This window comes from Vulpes vulpes, unplaced genomic scaffold (genome assembly GCF_048418805.1).
Source record: "Vulpes vulpes isolate BD-2025 unplaced genomic scaffold, VulVul3 u000000701, whole genome shotgun sequence".
NCBI classification, from domain to species: Eukaryota; Metazoa; Chordata; class Mammalia; order Carnivora; family Canidae; genus Vulpes; species Vulpes vulpes.
This window is the reverse complement of record NW_027325798.1, coordinates 442694-462532: the sequence shown is the minus strand read 5'-3', so window position 1 is coordinate 462532 and position 19839 is coordinate 442694. Positions and strand designations below refer to the sequence as shown.

Below are 19839 nucleotides of genomic sequence, written 5' to 3'. Positions count from 1 at the left end.
GGGACACGCAGCCCGGCTCCTCATGTTAGCAAAGACCCTTGCAAGTGTTGACTTGCCACCTCTGGACCTGCGCTGCGGAGGTCGGCCTGGCTCGTGCCCGATGCCCTTGCCTCTCCCCGGTGCGTCCTGAGAGTCCTTTGCAGGTTCTAGATCCGAGCTCTGTACCAGATGTGCAGCTCGCCGATGTCCCCCCTCGACCTACAGTTCATCTCGTCATTCTCACAACAGGGTCTTTCGTAGAACAGAATTTTTTATTTCGAGGACATCTAGTTCGTCTCTTTTCTTCCCTTCTTCTGTAGACTAAGCCCCTGGTGTCCTCTGGGGAACCCTGCCTGTCTTGAGGACCCAACTGTCCCGCGTGTGGTCTTTGAGGCTGGGCCGTGGGCACTTACAGGGGCACGGCCGGCGGGCCTCGGGGCTCCTTCCCGGCTCCTTCCCACTAGGGCCCTCAGAGGACCTGCCCGCCCCCCCCCCAGCAGGTGCGCCCCCACCTGTCCGCCGCCTGGCCCCCATCTGCAGCTCCAGGCGTCTTTGTGCAGGATCTTGGCGCTGACACTTCCCAGTCGCCTCCGCTGACACCTTATTGAGGTCCTCGGCTGAATTCCTTTTGTCCACTTTGTCTCCACTTGTAGCCTCTTGCCCCATCCTCCCCGCAGCCGAGGCCTCCGCTTTGTTCAGGGCTCCTGAGTGGGGGACAGTTCCCTCGTCTGTGCAGGGCACACTGCCCCCACCTCGTGACCCCGGCGTTCTCCGGGGGACGGGGACACCAGGGTGACCGCAGCCCTGCTTACACTGTCACACTAGGGAAAGACAAGAGGGACCGTCACTATCAGTGTGTTTCGTTGTCCTAACTGACCACCTGAATGCCGGATTGCTTGACTATTTTTTTGACATTCATACTCTCAGTATTCATATTTAATCCCATGATTCACTTTTTAAAAAGATTTTATTTATTTATTCCTGAGAGACACAGAGAGGGGCAGAGACCCAGGCAGAGGGAGACACAGGCTCCCTGCAGAGAGCCCGATGCGGGACTCGATTCCAGGACCCCGGGGGTCACAGCCTGAGCTGAAGGCAGATGCTCAACCCCTGAGCCACCCAGGTGCTCCCATGATTCACTTTTAATTAAGTTTTTAAAAATGGATTTGTAAATATTCTCCCTTCTTCTATTTTCTTGAATAGATTGTGCAAAATTTATGTTAATCCTTTAAATGTTTCCTAGAATTCTCCAGTAAAATCATTTGGGCCTGGAGACTTGTTTTCTCGGGAGCTTTTAAATTACAAATTCAATTTTTTGGATGGTTCTGGAACCATTCATGATAACATATTCCATCTTGGTTGAGTTTTGATAGTTCATGGCTTGGGTTTCTATAAACTGAAAACAAAACAAAAAAAAAACAAAAACAACGAAATCCCTGACAAATGTAATAGGGTTATTTACAATAAAATTGAGAGTGAAAAAAATCATAAAGTATCTTAAAGCTTATCCTTTCAAATTTCAATCAGAGTCTGTGATAGTTTAATATTCAACAAATAGTTCTTGAGGGCCTACCGTATGTCAAGCCCTGAAGTTTCAGGCTCTGAAGACAGAATTCAAACAAGAAGTAGTTCTATCCTCAAGGAGTCTAGAGGACCTAGCGTCAGAAACAGACGTTAAATTCTCTACTCAAAGCACCTTGACTTCAGCCTTTACCTCCACCAGCCTGTTTGCTTTATGAGCTATTAATGGAGTTGTGTAGACATCCCATAAACGGTCCTGATTCAGGTCCACGTATCCTTTCTGAGTCTAGCCAGTCTAGCCAGGGTGCAGCTGCTGGCACATTCCCTGTGCAGGAGATATGGGCTATGTCTTGACTGGGAGAGATAGATCTGTGTGTTTGGAAGCTCGATGAGAGCTGTTGACAGCTATATTGGTTTTCTATTGCTGCCATAACAAATAATCACAAACTTGGAGGCTTAAGATAGCGCAAATTTATTATTTTACAGTCACGTAGATTACAAGCCAAACACAGGTCTCACTGGGCTAACCTCGAGGTGCAAGCTGGGCTGTGTGCCGTTCTTGACGCTTTAGAGGATAATCTATTTCTTGGCCTTTTCCAACTTCTTGAGGCCACCCGCATTCCTTAGTTCATGGCCTCCTTCTTCTATCTGCAAAGCCAGCAACGGCAGGTCAAGTTCTCACATTGCATCATTCTTATCTTCTGTGGTCACGTTTCGTCATGACGCTCTTCTTCTGGCTCCCTGTTACCTTTTTGAGAATCCTTGTCGTGACATTGAGGTCACAGATCATCTAGGATAATCACCCCACCTCAGAGTTCTTAATCACAACCCTAAAGTCCCTTTTTGCTGGGGAAGGTAATATATTCACAGATTCCGTTGTTTAAGGCATGAACGTTTTGCCTACCACAGCAGGTTTTATCAACTTAAAGGGTTCTGATATGGCCTATGATTCACTGAAAGAAATTCAAAACCATGTAATCTTCATATTTAGCCATTCCAGTAGTCGAGGCTGCTAGTCTTCAAAACATGAGGCGAAATAATGTTAAATTGGCTGGTGATATAATCATGTTTGTTTTGGACTGAATGTTTGTGTACCCCCCCCCCCCCACCGCACAAATTCATATGTTGAAGTCCCAACCTTCAATGTGACTGTTTTTGGAAATGGGTGATTAAGTTAGGGCACAGGATGGGGCCGTGATCAATAGAATTAGTCGCCTTATAAGAAGAGATGTGAGAGCTCACATTCTTTCTCTCTCTCTTTTTTTTCTCTCTCCCTCTCCCTACCATATGGTATACAGCAAGAACATGAGTCCTTGTTAGGAACTGAATTGGCTACTACTTTGATCTGGGACTTGTAGCTTTCAGAACTGGGAGGAAATAAACTTCGTTGGTCGAGCTACCCACCCACCCTGTGGTTTTGTGTTATGGCAGCCTGAGTGACTAAGGCAGAATTTGGAACCGAGAAGTGAGGTTCTGCTTCAATAAATAACAAAACGAAAAAAAAAAAGAAAATAAATAAAATAAAATAAAATAAAATAAAATAAAATAAAATAAAAAATAAATAACAAAACGTGGAAATGACTTTGGAACTAGGTGACATATAGAGGCTGAAGGAGTTTTGAGGTACATGCTAGAAAAAGCCAAGTTGCCATGAAGTGACTTTTGGTAAAATTATAGATGCTAAAGGTGATTCTGGCCAGAGCTCAGACAGAAAAGCGTACTGGAGAGAGAGCTTCCATTTCATCGGAGAATATGTAAATAATCAAGAACAGAGTGTTAGTAGAAAACATGGACATGAGGGTCATTCTGGTAAAGACTCAGATGGAATGAGGAACAGTTTGCTGGAAACTGAAGGAAAGGCGATCCTTGTTATAATATGGCAAAGACCTTGGCTGAGTTGTGTTGTAGTGTTTTGCGAAAGGAAGAGCCTGCAAACGATGTAACGGGATGTTTAGCAGGAGAGATTTATAAGCAAAGTATTGAAGGTGACGCGTGGGTTCTCCTTACTGCTTTTGGTAAAATGCTGGAGGAGAGAGAGGAACTGAAGAAAGAACTATGAAGGAAAAAGGAACTGGAAAATTCTCAGCCTATTCATATTGCCAAAAATGAGAAAGCTTATTCTTAAGAGAACACTGAGAGTCTGGCTGCACAAGCATTTGGCACAAGATCGTGGACACAACTCATGGGTTTAATCAGCCGTCTTCACAGAAACCAGGAATAGAGATGGGATTATATCGTCAAAGACACTGCCAGGTTGAAGTAAACTGGCAGAGAAAGTGGATGGAATGACTGAAGACTGTCAGACTTCTTGGACTCTGCAGGACCAAGGCACAGAACTGTTTGGGTGTGAACACGGGCTATTCTTCAAGGAAGAGGAAGAATGACTCAGAAGGTGACTCAGAGATCACCAGGGCTGTCACTTTCCCCGTGAACCTGGAGGGCCAGGCTGTTTTCTCCTCCTTGGTTTCAGAGGACAGAGCCTCTGCAGAGAGCCACGTGAGCAAGTCTCAGATGGAAATGAGAGATGTGGAGGCCCCATGACCACCATCAGCAGCGACTGGAGGAGGCCTACGGGTGTACTGTGCACCAGGCTCTGCTGCCCAGGCAGCCATTCTGCAGTTCCGGGCTGGAAAGCACAAATACAACTTAGACTTCAAAGTCGTTTTCAGAAAAACGTGGTCTATGGCACAGTCAGAAAGTTTGCTGGAGACCCCAATACGTGTCTCCACAGGAGGGGAAGGTGAAGCAAGCCTTGTAGCATCAAGTTTCAAGGCCCAAAGAGCATCCCAGACCATTGGGACCCCTCAGCCCTGCCAGAGCCTGGCTTTAAGATTACTCACAGAATTCAGTCTACCGAAGTTTATCAGTCACAAAGACAATAAAAGAAGAAAGAAGGCCACCAAAAAAGCCTCAATAAATTTAAGAAGATTGAAATCATACCATGCATCTTTTCTGATGACAGCATTATGAAAATAGAAATAAATGACAAGAAAAAAACTGGAAGAAAACACAAACACATGGAGGCTAAACAACATGTTACTAAGCAACCAATGGGTCAATGAAGCAATCACGGAAGAAAAAGAATACATGGAGACAAGTGCAAACAAAAACCCAGTGTCCAGGGGTGCCCGGGTGGCTCAGTTGGTTAAGTGTCTGCCTTCAGCTCAGGTCATGATCCTGGGGTCCTGGGATCAAGACCTTCATCGGGCTACCCACTCAGTGGGGAGCCTACTCCTTCTCTCCCTCTGCTCTTCTACCCCTACCTATGCACTCTCTCTCCCTGTCAAACAAATAAATAATAAATAAATAAATAAATAAATAAATAAATAAATAAATAAATAAAATCTTTAAAACATACACACACACACACACACACACACTGGTCCAAAATCTTTGAGATTCAGCAAAAGCAACTGTAAGAGAAATGCATGGCAATACAGGCCTATCTCAAGGAAAAGCTCAAATAAGCAATCTAACCTTATGCCTAAAGGAGCTAGAAAAAGAGAAAGCCTAAGTTGAGTAGAATGGAGGAAATAATAAAGGTCAGAGCATAAATAAATGACACAGAGCCTACATAGATATCGATATCTGTATCTATATCAATTAAACCAAGAGATGGTTGTTTGAAAAGATAAAGTTGATAAACTTCGTCAGACTCATCAAAAAAAAAAAAAAGGGAAAGGACATAAATAAAATCAGAAATAAGGGAAGCAACAAATGACACCATGGAAATGCAAAGGCTCATAAGAAAATACTATGAAAAATTATATGCCAACAAATTGGACAACCCAGGAGAAATGGATAAATGCCTACAAACATACAATCTTCCAAAACTGAATTAAGAATGGAAGATTGGACAGACTGATTAGAACCAACATAAATTAAGTTGGTCATCAAAAAACTACCAAAAAATAAAAGTTTAGGACCAGATAGATTCACAGGTGAATTCTTTTATATATATATATATATTTTTTTTAAATAAATTAATTTTTATTTGTGCTCAATTTACCAACATACAGAATAACACCCAGTGCTCATCCCGTCAAGTGCCCCCCTCAGTGCCCGTCACCCATTCCCCCCCACCCCCCGCCCTCCTCACAGGTGAATTCTGCTAAACATTTAGATTTAATAACCCGGCAGCCCGGGTGGCTCAGTGGTTTAGCGCCACCTTCAGTCCAGGACGTGATCCTGGAGACCCAGGATAGAGTCCCACATCGGGCTCCCTGCGTGGAGCCTGCTTCTCCCTCTGCCTGTGTCTCTGCCTCTCTCTCTCTCTCTGTCTGTCCTGAATAAATAAATAAATCTTTAAAAAGAAAAAAAGATTTAATACCTATTTTCCTCAAACTATTCCAAAAAATAGAAAAGAGAAGAAAGCTTCCAGACACATTCTATGAGGCCTGAAACCATAGCCAAAGTCACCACAAAAAAATCTACAGGCCAGGGGATCCCTGGGTGGCTCAGCGGTTTGGTGCCTGCCTTTGGCCCAGGGCGTGATCCTGGAGTCCCGGGATCGAGTCCCGCGTCAGGCTCCTGACATGGAGCCTGCTTCTCCTCCTGCCTGTGTCTCTGCCTCTCTCTCTCTCTCTGTCTATGTCTATCATGAATAAATAAAAAAATTAAATTAAAAAAAGAGATTAAAAAAATCTACAGGCCAATATCCTTGATGAACATAGGTGCAGAAATCCCCAACAAAATAATAGCAAATAACACACAATACATAAAAAAAGAGCATTCACCACATTCAAGTAGGATTTATTCTCAGGACACAAGGATGGCTCGATATTTGCAGATCAATCGATGCAATACACTGCATCAACAGTATGAAGGATGAAAATCGTATAATCACCTCAATAGATGCAGAAAAAGCATTTGACAAAGTACAACATCCAATCATGATAAAAGCCCTCAACAAAGTGGGTTTAGAGGGAACACACCTCAACATAACAAAGGCAATATATGAAGAGCCCACAGCCAACGTCATACTCAGTAGTAAAAAAAACAAAAAAAAACCTGAAAACTTTTCCTCTAAGATCAGACACAGGACAAGTATGTCCACCCTGACATCGTACTGGAAGTCCTAGCCACAGGGTCAGACAGGAAAAAGATAAAAGAGGCAACAATACTGGTAACAAAGAATTAAACTTTGACTATTTGCAGATGACATAGTATACATAGAACATCTTAAAGACTCCAATAGAAAGCTAGAAATAATAAATGAATTCGGTAAAGTTGCAGGTTACAAAACTAATACACAGAAATCAGGAGCATTTCTAAACACTAATAATGAAGCATCAGAAAGAAAAATCGAGGAAACAATTCCACTTACAATTGCATCAAAATGAACAAAATACCTAGGAATAAACTTAACCAAAGAGGTGAAAGACTTGCACTCTGAAAGCTACGAAACCTTAGAGAGAGAAGTTGGAGATGACGTAAACAAATGAAGGATATTCCGTCCTCGTGGGTTAGAAGAATTAAGGTCGGTAAAGTGGGTGCATTACTCAAAGCGACCTACAGGCTCATCGCAATCCCTGTCAGAACTCCAACGGCATTTTTTCACAAAACGAGAACAAATAGTACTAAAACTTACTTGGAACCGGAAAAAACCCTGGACAGTCAAAGCAATCTTGAGAAGGGAAAACAAAGCTGTAATTCCAGATTTCAAGCTCTGTTACAAAGCTGTCGTAATCAAAACAGTATGTAGACGCGCAGATCAACAGAGCAGAACAGAGAGCCCAGACATGGGCCTACACTTACCTGAAAGTACAACGGGGGAAAGACGTCTCTTCGATGAATGGTGCTGGGAAAACGGACAGCTGCATGTGAAAGGGAATGAAGCCCGACCACCCTGTAACCCCGCGCACAGAAGGGCGCTCAAAATGGATTATAGACCTAAACGCGAGACCCGAAAGCATAAAAACCCTAGAAGAGAGCACAGGCAGTAATGTCTCTGACTTTGGCCATAGAAACATTTCCTAGACATTTGCCTCCTCAGACAAGGGAAACAAAAGCAAAGATAAGCTATTGGGACGACGACAAAAGGAAAACCTGTGCAGAAAGGAAACTGTCAATGAAACAAAAAGGTAACGTCCTGAATGGGAGAAGATATTTGTAAATGATATAGCCAATAAGGGTCTGATATCCAAAATACATAAAGAACTTCCACAACTCAACAGCAAAAAAAAAAAAAAAAAAAAAAAAAGGCAAACAATTCAACTTAAAAAATGGGAGAGGATGTAAATAGACATTTTCCAAAGAAGACCTGTGGATGGCCTGCAGACCCTCTCGACGTCACTCGTCATCAGGGAAACGGCAAATCAAGACCACGGGGAGATACCGCCTTACACCTGCCAGAATGACTACAATCGGGAAGACAAGAAAGAAGCGTTGGTGAGGATGTGGAGGAAAAGGCACCCGCTGGTGGGAATGTAAGCTGGTGTGGGAAACAGGATGGAGGACCCTCAAAATATTAAACCTGGAAATGCCCGGTGGTCCAGCAGGTCCACTACTGGGCATTTACCCAAAAACAATGAAACCACTAATTCGAAAAGACCTATGCACCGCTGTGTGTACTGCAGCTTATTTACAGCAGCCAGGGGCCGGAAGCACCCGTCCGTCCGTCAACGGACAAGTGGGTCAGCAATCGGTGGTGGACACACACCGGAGCACAGTGCAGCCATAGAAGGGACGAGATCTCGTTATTTGAGACAACATGGATGGACCCAGAAGGTACTGTGCTAAATGAAATAGGTCAGACTGAAGCGGGCGATTTCACTCCTCTGTAAAATCTAAAAAATGAAACATGAATAAATGAAATGTGAACCAGGCCTGTAACTAGGAGAATGAACGGATGATTGCAGAGGGGAGGGGTGAGGGAATGGGCCAAATGGGGAGACGGTGGGAGGTACAGGCATCCGGTTAGGAGATGAGTAAGTCCCAGCAGGGAACACAGTCCGTGACATTCCTGTGGGGACACGTGGTGGCAGACGGAGCTGCCCTGAGGGGAGCGCAGCACCGCATGGAGGCTCCTTAGGGGTCCCCGGTTGTCTGCCCAGAGCTAAGGGGGTCCTGTGTCAACCAGACTGTTTGAGGAGAATACTTACAAAACAAACATTTATAGAAGAAGAGACAAAACTGCTGTCCCCCTGTCACCCGTCTTCCCCTGCCCTCCTCCTCCGTCCCTTCCCCTCTCTTCCCTTTGCCTTCACTCGGTGAGGTCTCAGTGGGGAGGTGGCCTCCAGGCGTCCTCCAGCCTCCAGCGTCCAGAAGCCCTGGCCCCAGCCCACCCAGTCCAGGCTGTTCCCAGGATGCCCTGGGCCAGGGCTGGGGAGCGGGGACCTTGGTGACCCCGGGAAGAGCCCACCCAGTCCGAGCTGTTCCTGGGGGTGCCCTGGGTCAGGGCTGGGGAGCAGGGACCTCGGCGGCCCTGGAAACTGCTCATTTCCCTCCCTGTTTCCTCCCATTGGCCCGGGGGCCCCTGGCAGTGCTGCCCACGTGTCTTTGTCACGGCTTTTATTCAGGAAAATGAAGACGAACATACCAGCGTTCAGGGCTGGACGGGAATTGTAGGGGGAGGGATCATGCACTGACATCACATTTTTTATCACTTAAACTGGCTGATAAGTTAGCGCTACTGACGTCTACCATAGTCAGATCTCTTGTGGGAGGAAAGGCCTGGTAGTCGGGTTACAGCACGAAATAATCCCTCAGTCCTCAGAGCTCGTCTCCAGGTGTAACAGCCCCTCGGGAATGAGGGAACAGGGACATAGGAGGCTGACCCGTGACTACACAGGTCAGCTAAATATTAAGATTTATCCTGAAAACACAGAGGAATTCCATTCGTTATCGGACATGATTACAGTTGTGGTTTGGACACATCACTCTTGTAGCCCCGTGAGGACTTGCACTAGTGCTGGGAGAGACCGTATGGGCTTCAGCTAAGACGGTGGCCCGTGGGGGTGGCCTTTCCTTGGCAAGCACTTGGGGAGCCCACAAATTATCTTAATTGCTACTTGAGAAAGGATTGTGCTTCCGTTAGGCACGGGGGCGCCTCAAGCAGAAGCCGTTGCTTCTTCCCAGCATTTGGACCTTGACCTTCTGAGCTAAGTTGGAGAAGTCTCGCTCGTCAAGACGGTAGTTCTCCCGTTGGGCTCCCAAAGCACCTCGCGCCCGTTACCGTTTTTCCTCTTCAGAGCCACCCTGTGGGATAGTTACCATTTTCACTCTCCACTTTAAAAATGAGGAAACGGATGCCCGGAATAGTTAAATATCTTACCTAATATTATTAGGAAAAGCCTAAGCTACGTTGTTTTACGTAAGTCCACTTACCATCTTGACACCATCCTGTCTCTCAAGGCGCGATCGCTCGGATTTACCGGGGAACGGCTGTGCGCCGGGTGCTGAGTCTTTGACACGTATGATCCCACTTAATCACCCTTACACCCCTCTGAGGTGAATGATATTACTCTCCTCATTTGACAGCTGGGGAAACTGAAATGCAGGGAATTTAAGTAACTTGGTTAAGATGCTACCTCTGGGCAAGGCGATGAAGACGCGTTAACCCTGAGGCCAGCGCCCTGTAGTGTCTCCGATGGGAAGGCAGCTATTTTGATTTCCAGAAGCCCGAGAAGAAGGAAAACACTGGGTTGTAATCCAGAGCCCTTATTGAACTCCGTCAACACGGCCCTAATCTCGGGGTGTCGAGATGCCGCGGAGGCTGTAACTACAAGCCGCAATCGGCACCAGACCCGGGGGCCCAGCCTGGCTACTGATACGTGCAACCTGGCTCCGGTCTTGGCCAAGGGGGCTTCTCAGCGCGACAGAGCAACGCGGGAGCGCGGGTCAAGGGCCAGGCCCGCGTCCTCACCCTGCGGCACCCGAACGCTCTTTGAGTTCTCGGTGCTCTTTGAGTTCTCGTGTGTCTGGGAACCTCCACGGACTTCAATGTCTCCATTTCAAAGGCTCAGGAAGGGAATTAGAGAATCTCCCGGGTCCCCTCCCGCTCTGCGGTTCTCTCTTTGCCTCCCCCACCTCATTCCCTCAGAAACAGGCTTTGAAAAATGACAGGACGTTTAAATAAAGAAACACTTCTAGAAATGCAATTAATTAATTTTAATATTTCCAAAGGTGAGGACAACTAAATATTCTAGAAGAACTAGGCGTTATTGTTTAACATTATTTCTACTAATATTATAAACGTGACTGATATTTTAGTCATTTGCTTACGCATGGAAAAACTCTAGATGTGTGACTCTGTGGCTAGCATCTTTATTTAAAAAATAAGGTTTAAATAAATTAAACAATGTAAGTGTGAAACAAGCACATACCTAAGAGAGGTAACACCTCGAAAGGAAATCATGAAATACTTTTAATATTCACCCTTTTAAAAGAAACAGATTTGGAAGGACACGGATAGACCAAAGAAGAGACTGATACACAGGACTCGGGCAAACAGGCAGGTTTTTAGGTTTTTGGGTTTTTTTTTCCTCCTGGCTAATTCTTTCTAAAGAAGCTATTTCCTTGCACAAATATATTTGTCGATAAGATAAATATACGTAGTAAAGTGACAACATTGCTCTCAAATGTACATTCAAACCCACCTCCCCCCCGAAGGGGGGGTCCTGGCCCCCGCGGCAGGATGATAAGGTTCTCTTCCCTGATGTCCCAACAGAGTCTTCAGGAGTCGGACAGGATTGGTGCAATTTGTGTAAATGATGAAGTAGTTGTGGGCCTGGGAAAACCAGCCCATGTTAACATTTCTTGCTTTTGCCCCTAACTAAAGGGCCGGGTGGCGAGAGCTTAGGGAGCCAGAGCTCGGTGACCTCCTGACTGGCGGGAATCCAGCAAGAGGCAGGCGTGCGGACGCTGCAGGTGCACAGGAGGGGAGGTGGCGCTCCTGCACCTGCCGCCTTGCACGGGGCGGCCTCGCTGGTCCCTTCCGGCCTCTCCCCCTCCTGCCTCCCTGAGGGCGCTCCCGTCTGGGAAGCCGTGGCGGGCGAGTCTCAGGCCGGGCCGGGCTGCAGTCCTGGGGGCTCCGCTCTCGAGGCCTGCGGGGTCTAGAGGAGTGCTGCCTTCCGCACGGGGACCCGCTGGCTGCCCCGGGCCTGGGGACCCCAGTTCCGAGAGGGAGCAGTGGCCCGGGAGGACTTCTAAGAGGGGGGCCGGGCAAGCAGCCCCGTGTCTGGGGACCGGCTCGGACCAGGGGGTGCAGGGGACAGTGCTGCCCGAGGGCAGGGCCCAGGCGCCTCGGCCTGGGGACAAGGCTGCGGCCGGGTGCCTGCGGCTCTTCACTGCTGCGGCTCTCCGAAGGAGCAGTAGCCGGGCCCCAGGCCGCGCACCGTGCAGTCGGTGCTGTCGCTGTCACACCTGCCGCAGTGACACTCGGTGGCGACTGGATACGTGTGCAGGGAGTCCGCGTGGCGGGCGCAGCCGGGCACTCTCACCGTCTCATACACCAGCTCCCTGAAGGTGCATGTCTTCTGGATGCTGGGCCTGGCCGCGTCCTTGTACACGAGATCCTGGGGAGCGTGAGGGGGACGGAGTCAGGCTGAAGCACTCGGGAAGGGCCCTGCATGGGGGGCATTGCCTGCCTGCCGCGGGCTCCAGCTTTTACCCCCTAAAGCTCAGCCCAGGGTTCCTAACCGAGGGCACACGGTCCCGTAGGCGCCCCACGCAGGGGCCCCATAGGTCCTCCCTTTAAATGCTGTGTATTGTGCAGGGCTCTCACTTTCGAGGTATCCACAGTTTGCATACGGGCACTTTCAATCCGAGCAGAACAGATTCTTTTCCCACCGATTTCTAGCAACATGATTTGCGCCGAGGGAAGAAACGGGCACGGCTGTTAACTCGGGTTAACGTCATGCCGTCGGGTCTGTGGATCACGCTCATTTACCTCCCCGTAAAAGGCCTTTCACTAAAAGGTCGCTATTCTCGATTTTGGTTCATAGACAACCAGCTGTTCTAGGAGAAGACGGTCAGGAAGCACAGTGGAAACTCCTGGCTTGGACTAAGGCACAGAGGCTGCGGGACCACGAGCTAGCGGCGCTGCGCTCCGGGCCTCGGTTTCCCCGGCAGCAGCAGGGGGAAGCCGAGGCTCGTGGAGTCACGCGGGCTCTAATTCTGCGGGGCCAAGTGGCTCCGGGCTGCTTGTTGCCCATGATTAGGGGCCCCGTGTCTGTGCTGTGGTGTGGCCTGAAACGTGTTTTGACACTATTTGGGGCAAGGACCTGGCCTCCGTTACGGCACCAGCTTTGGGGACCAGGGGAGATGCCCCATCGTCGGGCGTCTGTGCTTTGTGTTTCCTGCCTCTGTCGGACCCAGCCCAGCAGCACTTCGCTGCAAGTGCACGTCGCAGGCGGGGGGGTGGGGGGGGGGGGGTCCGGTGCGAGGCTCTGCTGGACTGACCTGCTCGAGGCCCAGCACGACCCAAGTGGCGCTAAGGGCCCGGGCTCCCGGCGGGCACAGCGGGGGGTTGGGGGGGCTGCACAGCGGGGCTGGGGAAGCCCGCACCCTGACTCCCAGCCAAGCCATCCTACCCGCGTGTAGCAGTAGCCGGCACACCAGGTGGCGTTGACGCTTATGCAGAAGCGACACTCCTCCTTCTCCACCGCGATGGTGACATTGGTCAGCTCACAGCCCGCGCCGCAGGCCGCCCTCCAGCAGCAGAGGAGGAAGCAAAACCGGACCGACCTCATCCCGGGCTGGGAAGCAGACAAGGCTCAGGAGAAGCCAACGTGGCCCAAACAATTACGAGCCTGGGAGGTCACCAGACCCCAAACCATTGATCTTCCCGTCCTCCCCGCCACCGCACTCAGCTCCAGCAACGTTTTCCCTCCTTCCCTTTCCTCTCCCGCTCTTGAACACACGTTTCTTCTTATACCCCTTCTCCTTCTTTTTGTTTTTTTTTTGGTCAAAGTAGACCCCCATTACAGGTCAACACTCCAATATAATGATTTTTTGCCCAGCAGTATTTAGAGATTGGAGTCTTCTAGTGATGGTTCTGTGGGTGGTAATTGTGATCATCCTCTTCGTCCCTTCATTATCGTTTTAAAGACTATTTTTGTTTATTTAAAAAAAAATTTAAGACTAAGTCTGTTTATTTTTTTAAAAAATTTTAAGACTATTTTTGTTTATTTTTTAAAAAATTTTTAAGCCTATTTTTGTTTAAAAGGAAAAAGGAAACGGGCTCTCCAGTTTTTGCATCTGGTGAATGTTGTCCACTGCTTTTGCTTACTTTTGTTGAAAAAGTAAGGCTGCTTGAGAGGCCAGGCGACTTGGGCCACATGCATGGCCACCGCGCATTAGCGATACTCAAGTAGCCACATCGACAAGAACAAACCGTCTACGCAACGGCAGTTGGAAAGGTCTCGGTGTGTTCTCCGGGTCCTACAGAGCCCGTCCTTTCGAAAGCAGCTGCCAGCACTTGCTAAGAACCGACCCCAAGACTCACCTTTGGTCAGCAGCCGCGTCCGGAGAAAGCTGTGGCCCGAGTCACGTCTCAGCTCACCTTTTATACAAAATCCCGGGAGACTAACACCTTGTGGATTTGCTGGGTATTAGCCAGAGCAGCGTTAGCCGGACGCCCGCCGTGAGTCAGTGTTTGGGTGGTCGGGGAGATCAAGCCTGCGGACGTAGTCTAAACGCGGCTCATCGGGAAAAACAACACTACCAGGGATGGTGATTCTGTACAAAGCGAATTTGATACCGCAGCCGCCCACTCCTTTACCTTGTCAAGGTAAACGTGACTCTAGGTTTCTCTCTTGCGCCTTCACCTCCGGGAATTCAGGATCTTTTCCAAGTATCGCATGAGCCTTGTTGAGGCGACGTGTCCACCGGAGGACGCGGTGGGCAAGTTGCTCCGGGAGCGGCTGGAAGCAGACAGAGGGAGTCTCTCCTGGCCCAGCCCCCCATGAAGTGCCAGCTCTGGTTCTCTGTACCCCCCACGTCCACGTCCTCTGACCTCAAGTGTCATTCCTTGGCCCCGTGCTTGTCATTCTCTAAACGTCCTGCTGACTCATTTCTCCAGAGATTTGCATTCGCGGGGCTTGCCCTGCCTCAAGGGTTTTTGGTTCTCACCCGTGCTCCCCAACACCTCCCCGTCCCCGGGGAATTGCTCTACCTTCACGGTTACCTACCTACCGAAATCCAGGCTGGGGGCTAGCGGAGAGCTCTAATCTCCGCCGTCTGTCTGCAACCCTTGCTATGCCTCTGTTTCTTCCAGTAGAGTACGAGCTCCTTGGAAACGGGAGCTCCGTTTCGATTTAACTAATATTTATCATTCAAACAGTGGCTGGAGCCAAGGAACAGTGGTAGAAATATCAGGATCTGATGTCAAAGACATAACAGGAGTCCGATCACGTAGGACCTTGGTTTTTGCTGTGAGAGGGGACCAGTGCCGAGGTGTGACGTGACCTGATTTAGGTCTAAAGGGGTCCCTGCAGCCGCTTGCTAATGTAGGGGAAGGGGAGACCACGGAGACTCGTAGACCCGTTGCAGCAACGCACATGAGAAACGGTATTTGTGCAGAACAGGGTGTTAGCAGCGGAGGTGGCGGGACGTATTTTGATCCTGAGCATGAGTTGAAAGGACAGACGAGAGAATTTTCCGGTGGATGAACGTTGAGCATAAGAGAAAGAAGAGGGTCAAGGGCGACTGATGGTTCTGGGCTGAGCAACCTGAAAGATAACGGACATGGGAGCTGTCAACGAAGGAAGCTTTGAGTAAAGATGAGGAATCCCGTGTAGACTTGTTGAGCTCACATGTCTTCAGGACCTCTAGGGGGAAGGCTCAATCTCAACTCTGGGACAGACATATCGGCTGCAGGTATAAGTTTGGGATTCATCGACACGAGCACCTTGGTCGGGGCCCCGGGGCCTTTGCACAGGTGGGGTGGCTGCAGAGCTCTGGGCTGCTGGTTGGCCGCAGTGCTCTGTGACCCCACCGACCCCGTAGTTGGAGGGGCAGACTGGAGCCCCAGCCAACCTCTCCCTCTCCCTGTGCAGAGGCCCCAGGCTCTTCTCCCCACTCCGGACTCTTACGGCCTCACTGTCTGGTTCGGGTGCCTCCTGGTTCATGACGTTGCTCACACAGAGGTCGTTGAAACGCTTTATTGAAGGAAACGTACAGGTCTTTCCTGTTACTTTGCGTCCCGATGCCGTAGGGTCTCTAACATACAGCGCAGCTGGGACTCTCCTGCTGAACAAGCCCTCGTGGTGGCCCTCAAGCTGCGCGGCTGCACAGCTGCCTCCTGTCCCGCTGTCTGTCTGGGGGCAGACGTCTGCAGGCCGCCCTCCCCGCTGCGGAGGCGGCAGGCTGGGCCTCTGGGAAGGCCGGAGTCAGGCCAGCCCTGTCCCTGCGCCTCCTCTCTCCGCGGTGGCCGCCTTGCTGCCCCGGTCTAGGCCCAGGACGCGGCCCGGCTTCGGGGAGGAGCCGCCCTGGTGGCTTGGGCTTCTGCTGCGTGGAGCCACCCGCTGGCTCCGGGAAGGCCCTCAGCTCCTGCGATGTGCAGGGACTGCTTCCTCCTGCTGCTGCTGATCCGGGCTGGCCTCACTGTCCCCGTGCGTCCCCCTCCTTAGCAAGTCTGACCCTTGGTAATCAACTCTCCGGACTGAGTTTCTCTGTGTTACGGACTGCAGGTGGTTTCTCTTTTCCAGGCTGGAAACCCGCAAAACCCTCCTTTACTTGTAGCTCTCTGTCGGGTTTTATGAACCCCGCGTTCAGTGAAGTATCCAACGTTATTCGGGGAGACCCTGGGCCCAATTCTCACTTTGTTGAAGCCCCTCCCCACTTCCCCAAATCCTACGTCTACTCCTCCGCTTCCTTGAGGGACAAAAGGTGCTGCTCCTTAAGCCTGGGATGCCTGGCTCCTCTCCTTTTCTTCGAAGCTCCTCCCACAGCACCGCCCCAGGATTTCACTTAGACGGAGCCTCTCCCAGGAGGCGTTGGCTCCACCTGACCCTGTAGCCATGACTCACCGTCCGGCCAGTGCTCTCGGGCCCTGTTTCCTTAGTTCCCTGTACTCAGCTCAAGGTGAACGTGCGTCACGTTGTATTGTAAATGTACAGCACACTTCCCTCGTGCGTTCCGGTGAACCCTTGACTTCAACTGTGGGACGATCCCCAGAATTTCCACCTGTACCTAAACTCAATGACTCGTATTCTTCTTTCATTTATAAAGAATTTTATTTTATTTATTTATTTATTTTTATTGATTTTTATTTTTATTTTTAGATTATATTTATTCTTGATAGACATAGAAAGAGAGAGAGGCAGAGAGCCAGGCAGAGGGAGAAGCAGGCTCCATGCCGGGAGCCCGACGTGGGACTTGATCCCGGGACCTCGGGATCACACCCTGGGCTGAAGGCAGGCGCTAGACCACTGAGCCACCCAGGGATCCCCTTGTAAAGAATTTTAATGTCATTTTTAAATGTTTGGGTTAAATAAATAAATAAATAAATAAATAAATAAATAAATATTTGGGTTTAAAAATAGGAAAGTAAGTACCTATGCTCATATCTTGATCCTTGTAGGATCTGGTCTCTTTTCCCTCCTTTACTTTGCCTGTGTGATGTATGTTTCATAAAGTAAATTTTTAAAAAATGCTTGATATATTTTAAATAATTTCTAATTAAATGCACCAGTTTTAGTTATTCAAATTTATCTTAGTTATTTAAATTTATTTCCTGGGGCAGCCCAGGTGACTCAGCGGTTTAGCACCTGCCTTCAGTCCAGGGCCTGATCCTGGAGACCTGGGATCGAGTCCCACGTTGGGCTCCCTGCATGGAGCCTGCTTCTCCCTCTGCCTGTATCTCTGCCTCTCTCTCTCGCTCTGTCTCTCTCATGAATAAATAAATAAAATCTTAAAAAAAAAGACTTAAAAAAGAATTAAATTTATTTCCTTTATTTAAATTACAGAGTAATAGATGATATACATGATGGAATATTTTCATATAAAGCACTAATTTTTTTATTGAGTCTTTACCCTACCCAATTACCCAACAATCATATAGAGCTATACCGTCCGATATGGTAGCCCCTACCCACACGTGGCTATTAGACACCTGAAATGCAGCTGGTGCAAACCAGGATGTGCTGTGAGTATAAAATACCCATCAGGGGATCCCTGGGTGGCGCAGCGGTTTGGCGCCTGCCTTTGGCCCAGGGCGCGATCCTGGAGACCCGGGATCGAATCCCACATCGGGCTCCCGGTGCATGGAGCCTGCTTCTCCCTCTGCCTGTGTCTCTGCCTCTCTCTCTCTCTCTCTGTATGACTATCATAAATAAAAAAAAAAAAAAAAATTAAAAAAAAAAATACCCATCAACTCAAAGACAAAATAAGAGGGCATGTACATACCATCGCAATGACTTTTGTATGGTCACACTGAAAGGACGTTATTCTGGGTGTATTAGGCCACATGAAATCAGTTATTAAGTCAGTCTTACCTATTCCCTTTACTCTACAATTACTTTAAAATGTGGTTTCTGGAAAAGTTCAAATCACACACGTGGCCCATGTTCTATTTCTGGAGGGCAGCACTCGTATGGAACTTGTTGGCTGACAAGTAGATTTTCCGAGGTCCTAAGAGCTGGTGGCTGGTCTGATGTCTGGCCCTTGTGTGTCACGTATTGCGAGGCCAGATCAGTTGATATAACTGTGAGGAAAAAATAAAGTGAAAAGCCCACTGGTTGCCAGTATTTATGAATATGAAGACACAGTGATGCACTTCATATTTCTCAGTGGTGGGGTCAGAAGGGTCATTTGTTATCAGTCAACCGGTAACGCAACTATGTTTACGTAGGGTGAGCAGTCAGTAAGCACTTAAGGATTTTATTTTTGTTTTGATGCTGGTTGGCAAGTGTCTAGGAATTAAAGTGTGAAGCACTAGGAGTGGGAAGTACGTTTGAATAGCTAACAGCACCTTGATGCTTGGTACGGCCTATGCTGAAAATGATATGAAAATGGTAACCTAACGCATGAGGGGAAGATCCCGCTTGTCTTTACATCGCAGCGTCCTGCATACCTGCACACGCACACAGACACATGCGCTCGCGTACACGGAGACACACAGAGCAAAACGCTGGCGCGATAGCTTGTGGGGCTGCTTCCTTAAGCTCATGCGTGTCCTCATTTAGCAGAAAACAAACGTTGTTAAAGTGCCTGCTCTACACCAGTCACTGTGCTAAATACGCGCACGGCAGCCTCGAGTACTCTCGGCAGCTGACCAAGTACGTAATTGCTGCCGTCTGTATACTGTAGGTAAAGAAATGAGGGTCGGAGCGGTGCCTCGGGATGCCCAGTGTCACAGCAAGTACGTGCCAGAGCCTCAATTCCAGACCATGCGAGGAGACTCCAGAGTGCTTGGTGCTCTTCCTGTGGGCATAAAACTGTTTGTAGGCAGACTGGACCCTATAAAGCAGAAGCAGGATCTGAGGAAGAGAGAGGGGAAAGGTAAGGACACCCTACAATGAATCATTAAGCAGGGGGGGCTTATCCAAAAGCTAGACTCTGAAGCCAGGCCGAGACGTTAAAGGATAAATGGACTCTCGCTGAGCACGTAGGTGCTTGGTACCCTCGTGCTGAGCATTCCGGGTGCGCCGCTTCGATCGCATCGATGAGCTCGGGGGCCGCGGCTCAGGTACTATGATCCTCCCCGCTTCAGCGACGGGGCAGCTGCGACCCAGAGGCCTCAGACGTCTTCACCAAGTCCAGTTAGCTGGTACGGGGGGAGCTCATCATCCAGGTCTCCCACTGTAGGGTCAGTCCTATCAGGTTCCTGTCGTCGGAACCCCGTGCGGCCTGTTTTAGAGGAGATACACGTGTGGCTGGTCCCCTCGGCCAGGGCGCGTCCCTGGCAAAGCACAGTTGCTGGAGCCCTGAGCCCCGTGTGGCCCGAAGCACACACGGGGTTTCTGTGTTTCTGTGACGAGGCTCTACCCCCTTCGTGGTGATGATCAAATATAGGAAGAAGTTGGGGCGCCGACCGGTGGATCGCGTGAGTCTTCATGAGGGTCGCAAGCCAGTGACCCCGAGTCACCGAGCCTCAGGCCACTTCCCTCGATTCCGCTCGCCTGCCGTCGGGGCCCCAACGCCCTACACTTTACCAAGAGGCCCGAAGGAGAAGGAGAGCATTTGAATGAGACACATGCACGTTTGAAGGGCACAGGAGACAACTCCTTGCTCTGGTTCTAATTCGCCCCAAGAGTTATTTATGTCACGTTTCAGACATAACGTTCACTGATATCATCTGCTTTTTCCCGATTTTTAGAACATTCTTCTAAGGCAAGGCAGGGAGTTAAACCGCTGATTGACTTGCTGGCATCACACCGAATGCTAGGATTTTGA

General features: G+C 49.2%; 1 protein-coding gene across 1 annotated transcript; it reads right to left on the bottom strand.

Annotated features, from left to right (window-relative positions):
* Window positions 1–10596: 10596 nt before the first annotated feature.
* FSHB (follicle stimulating hormone subunit beta) lies at window positions 10597–16334 on the bottom strand. Its single transcript, XM_026018599.2, has 4 exons — window positions 14634–16334; window positions 13949–14366; window positions 13035–13199; window positions 10597–12017 (listed from the first exon to the last, which is right to left on the bottom strand). The coding sequence occupies exons 3-4, from the start codon at window positions 13191–13193 to the stop codon at window positions 11787–11789; spliced, it is 390 nt and encodes a 129-aa protein (XP_025874384.1). The 5' UTR covers window positions 13194–13199; window positions 13949–14366; window positions 14634–16334; the 3' UTR covers window positions 10597–11786.
* Between the last annotated feature and the right edge of the window lie 3505 nt (window positions 16335–19839).

Excerpts from the sequence above, each read along its gene's own strand:
- FSHB (XM_026018599.2), bottom strand. The coding sequence starts at position 13,193 with ATGAGGTCGGTCCGGTTTTGCTTCCTCCTCTGCTGCTGGAGGGCGGCC. Across the intron at positions 12,018-13,034 it reads CCGGCTACTGCTACACGCGG|GATCTCGTGTACAAGGACGC; the intron begins GTAGGATGGCTT and ends CACGCTCCCCAG.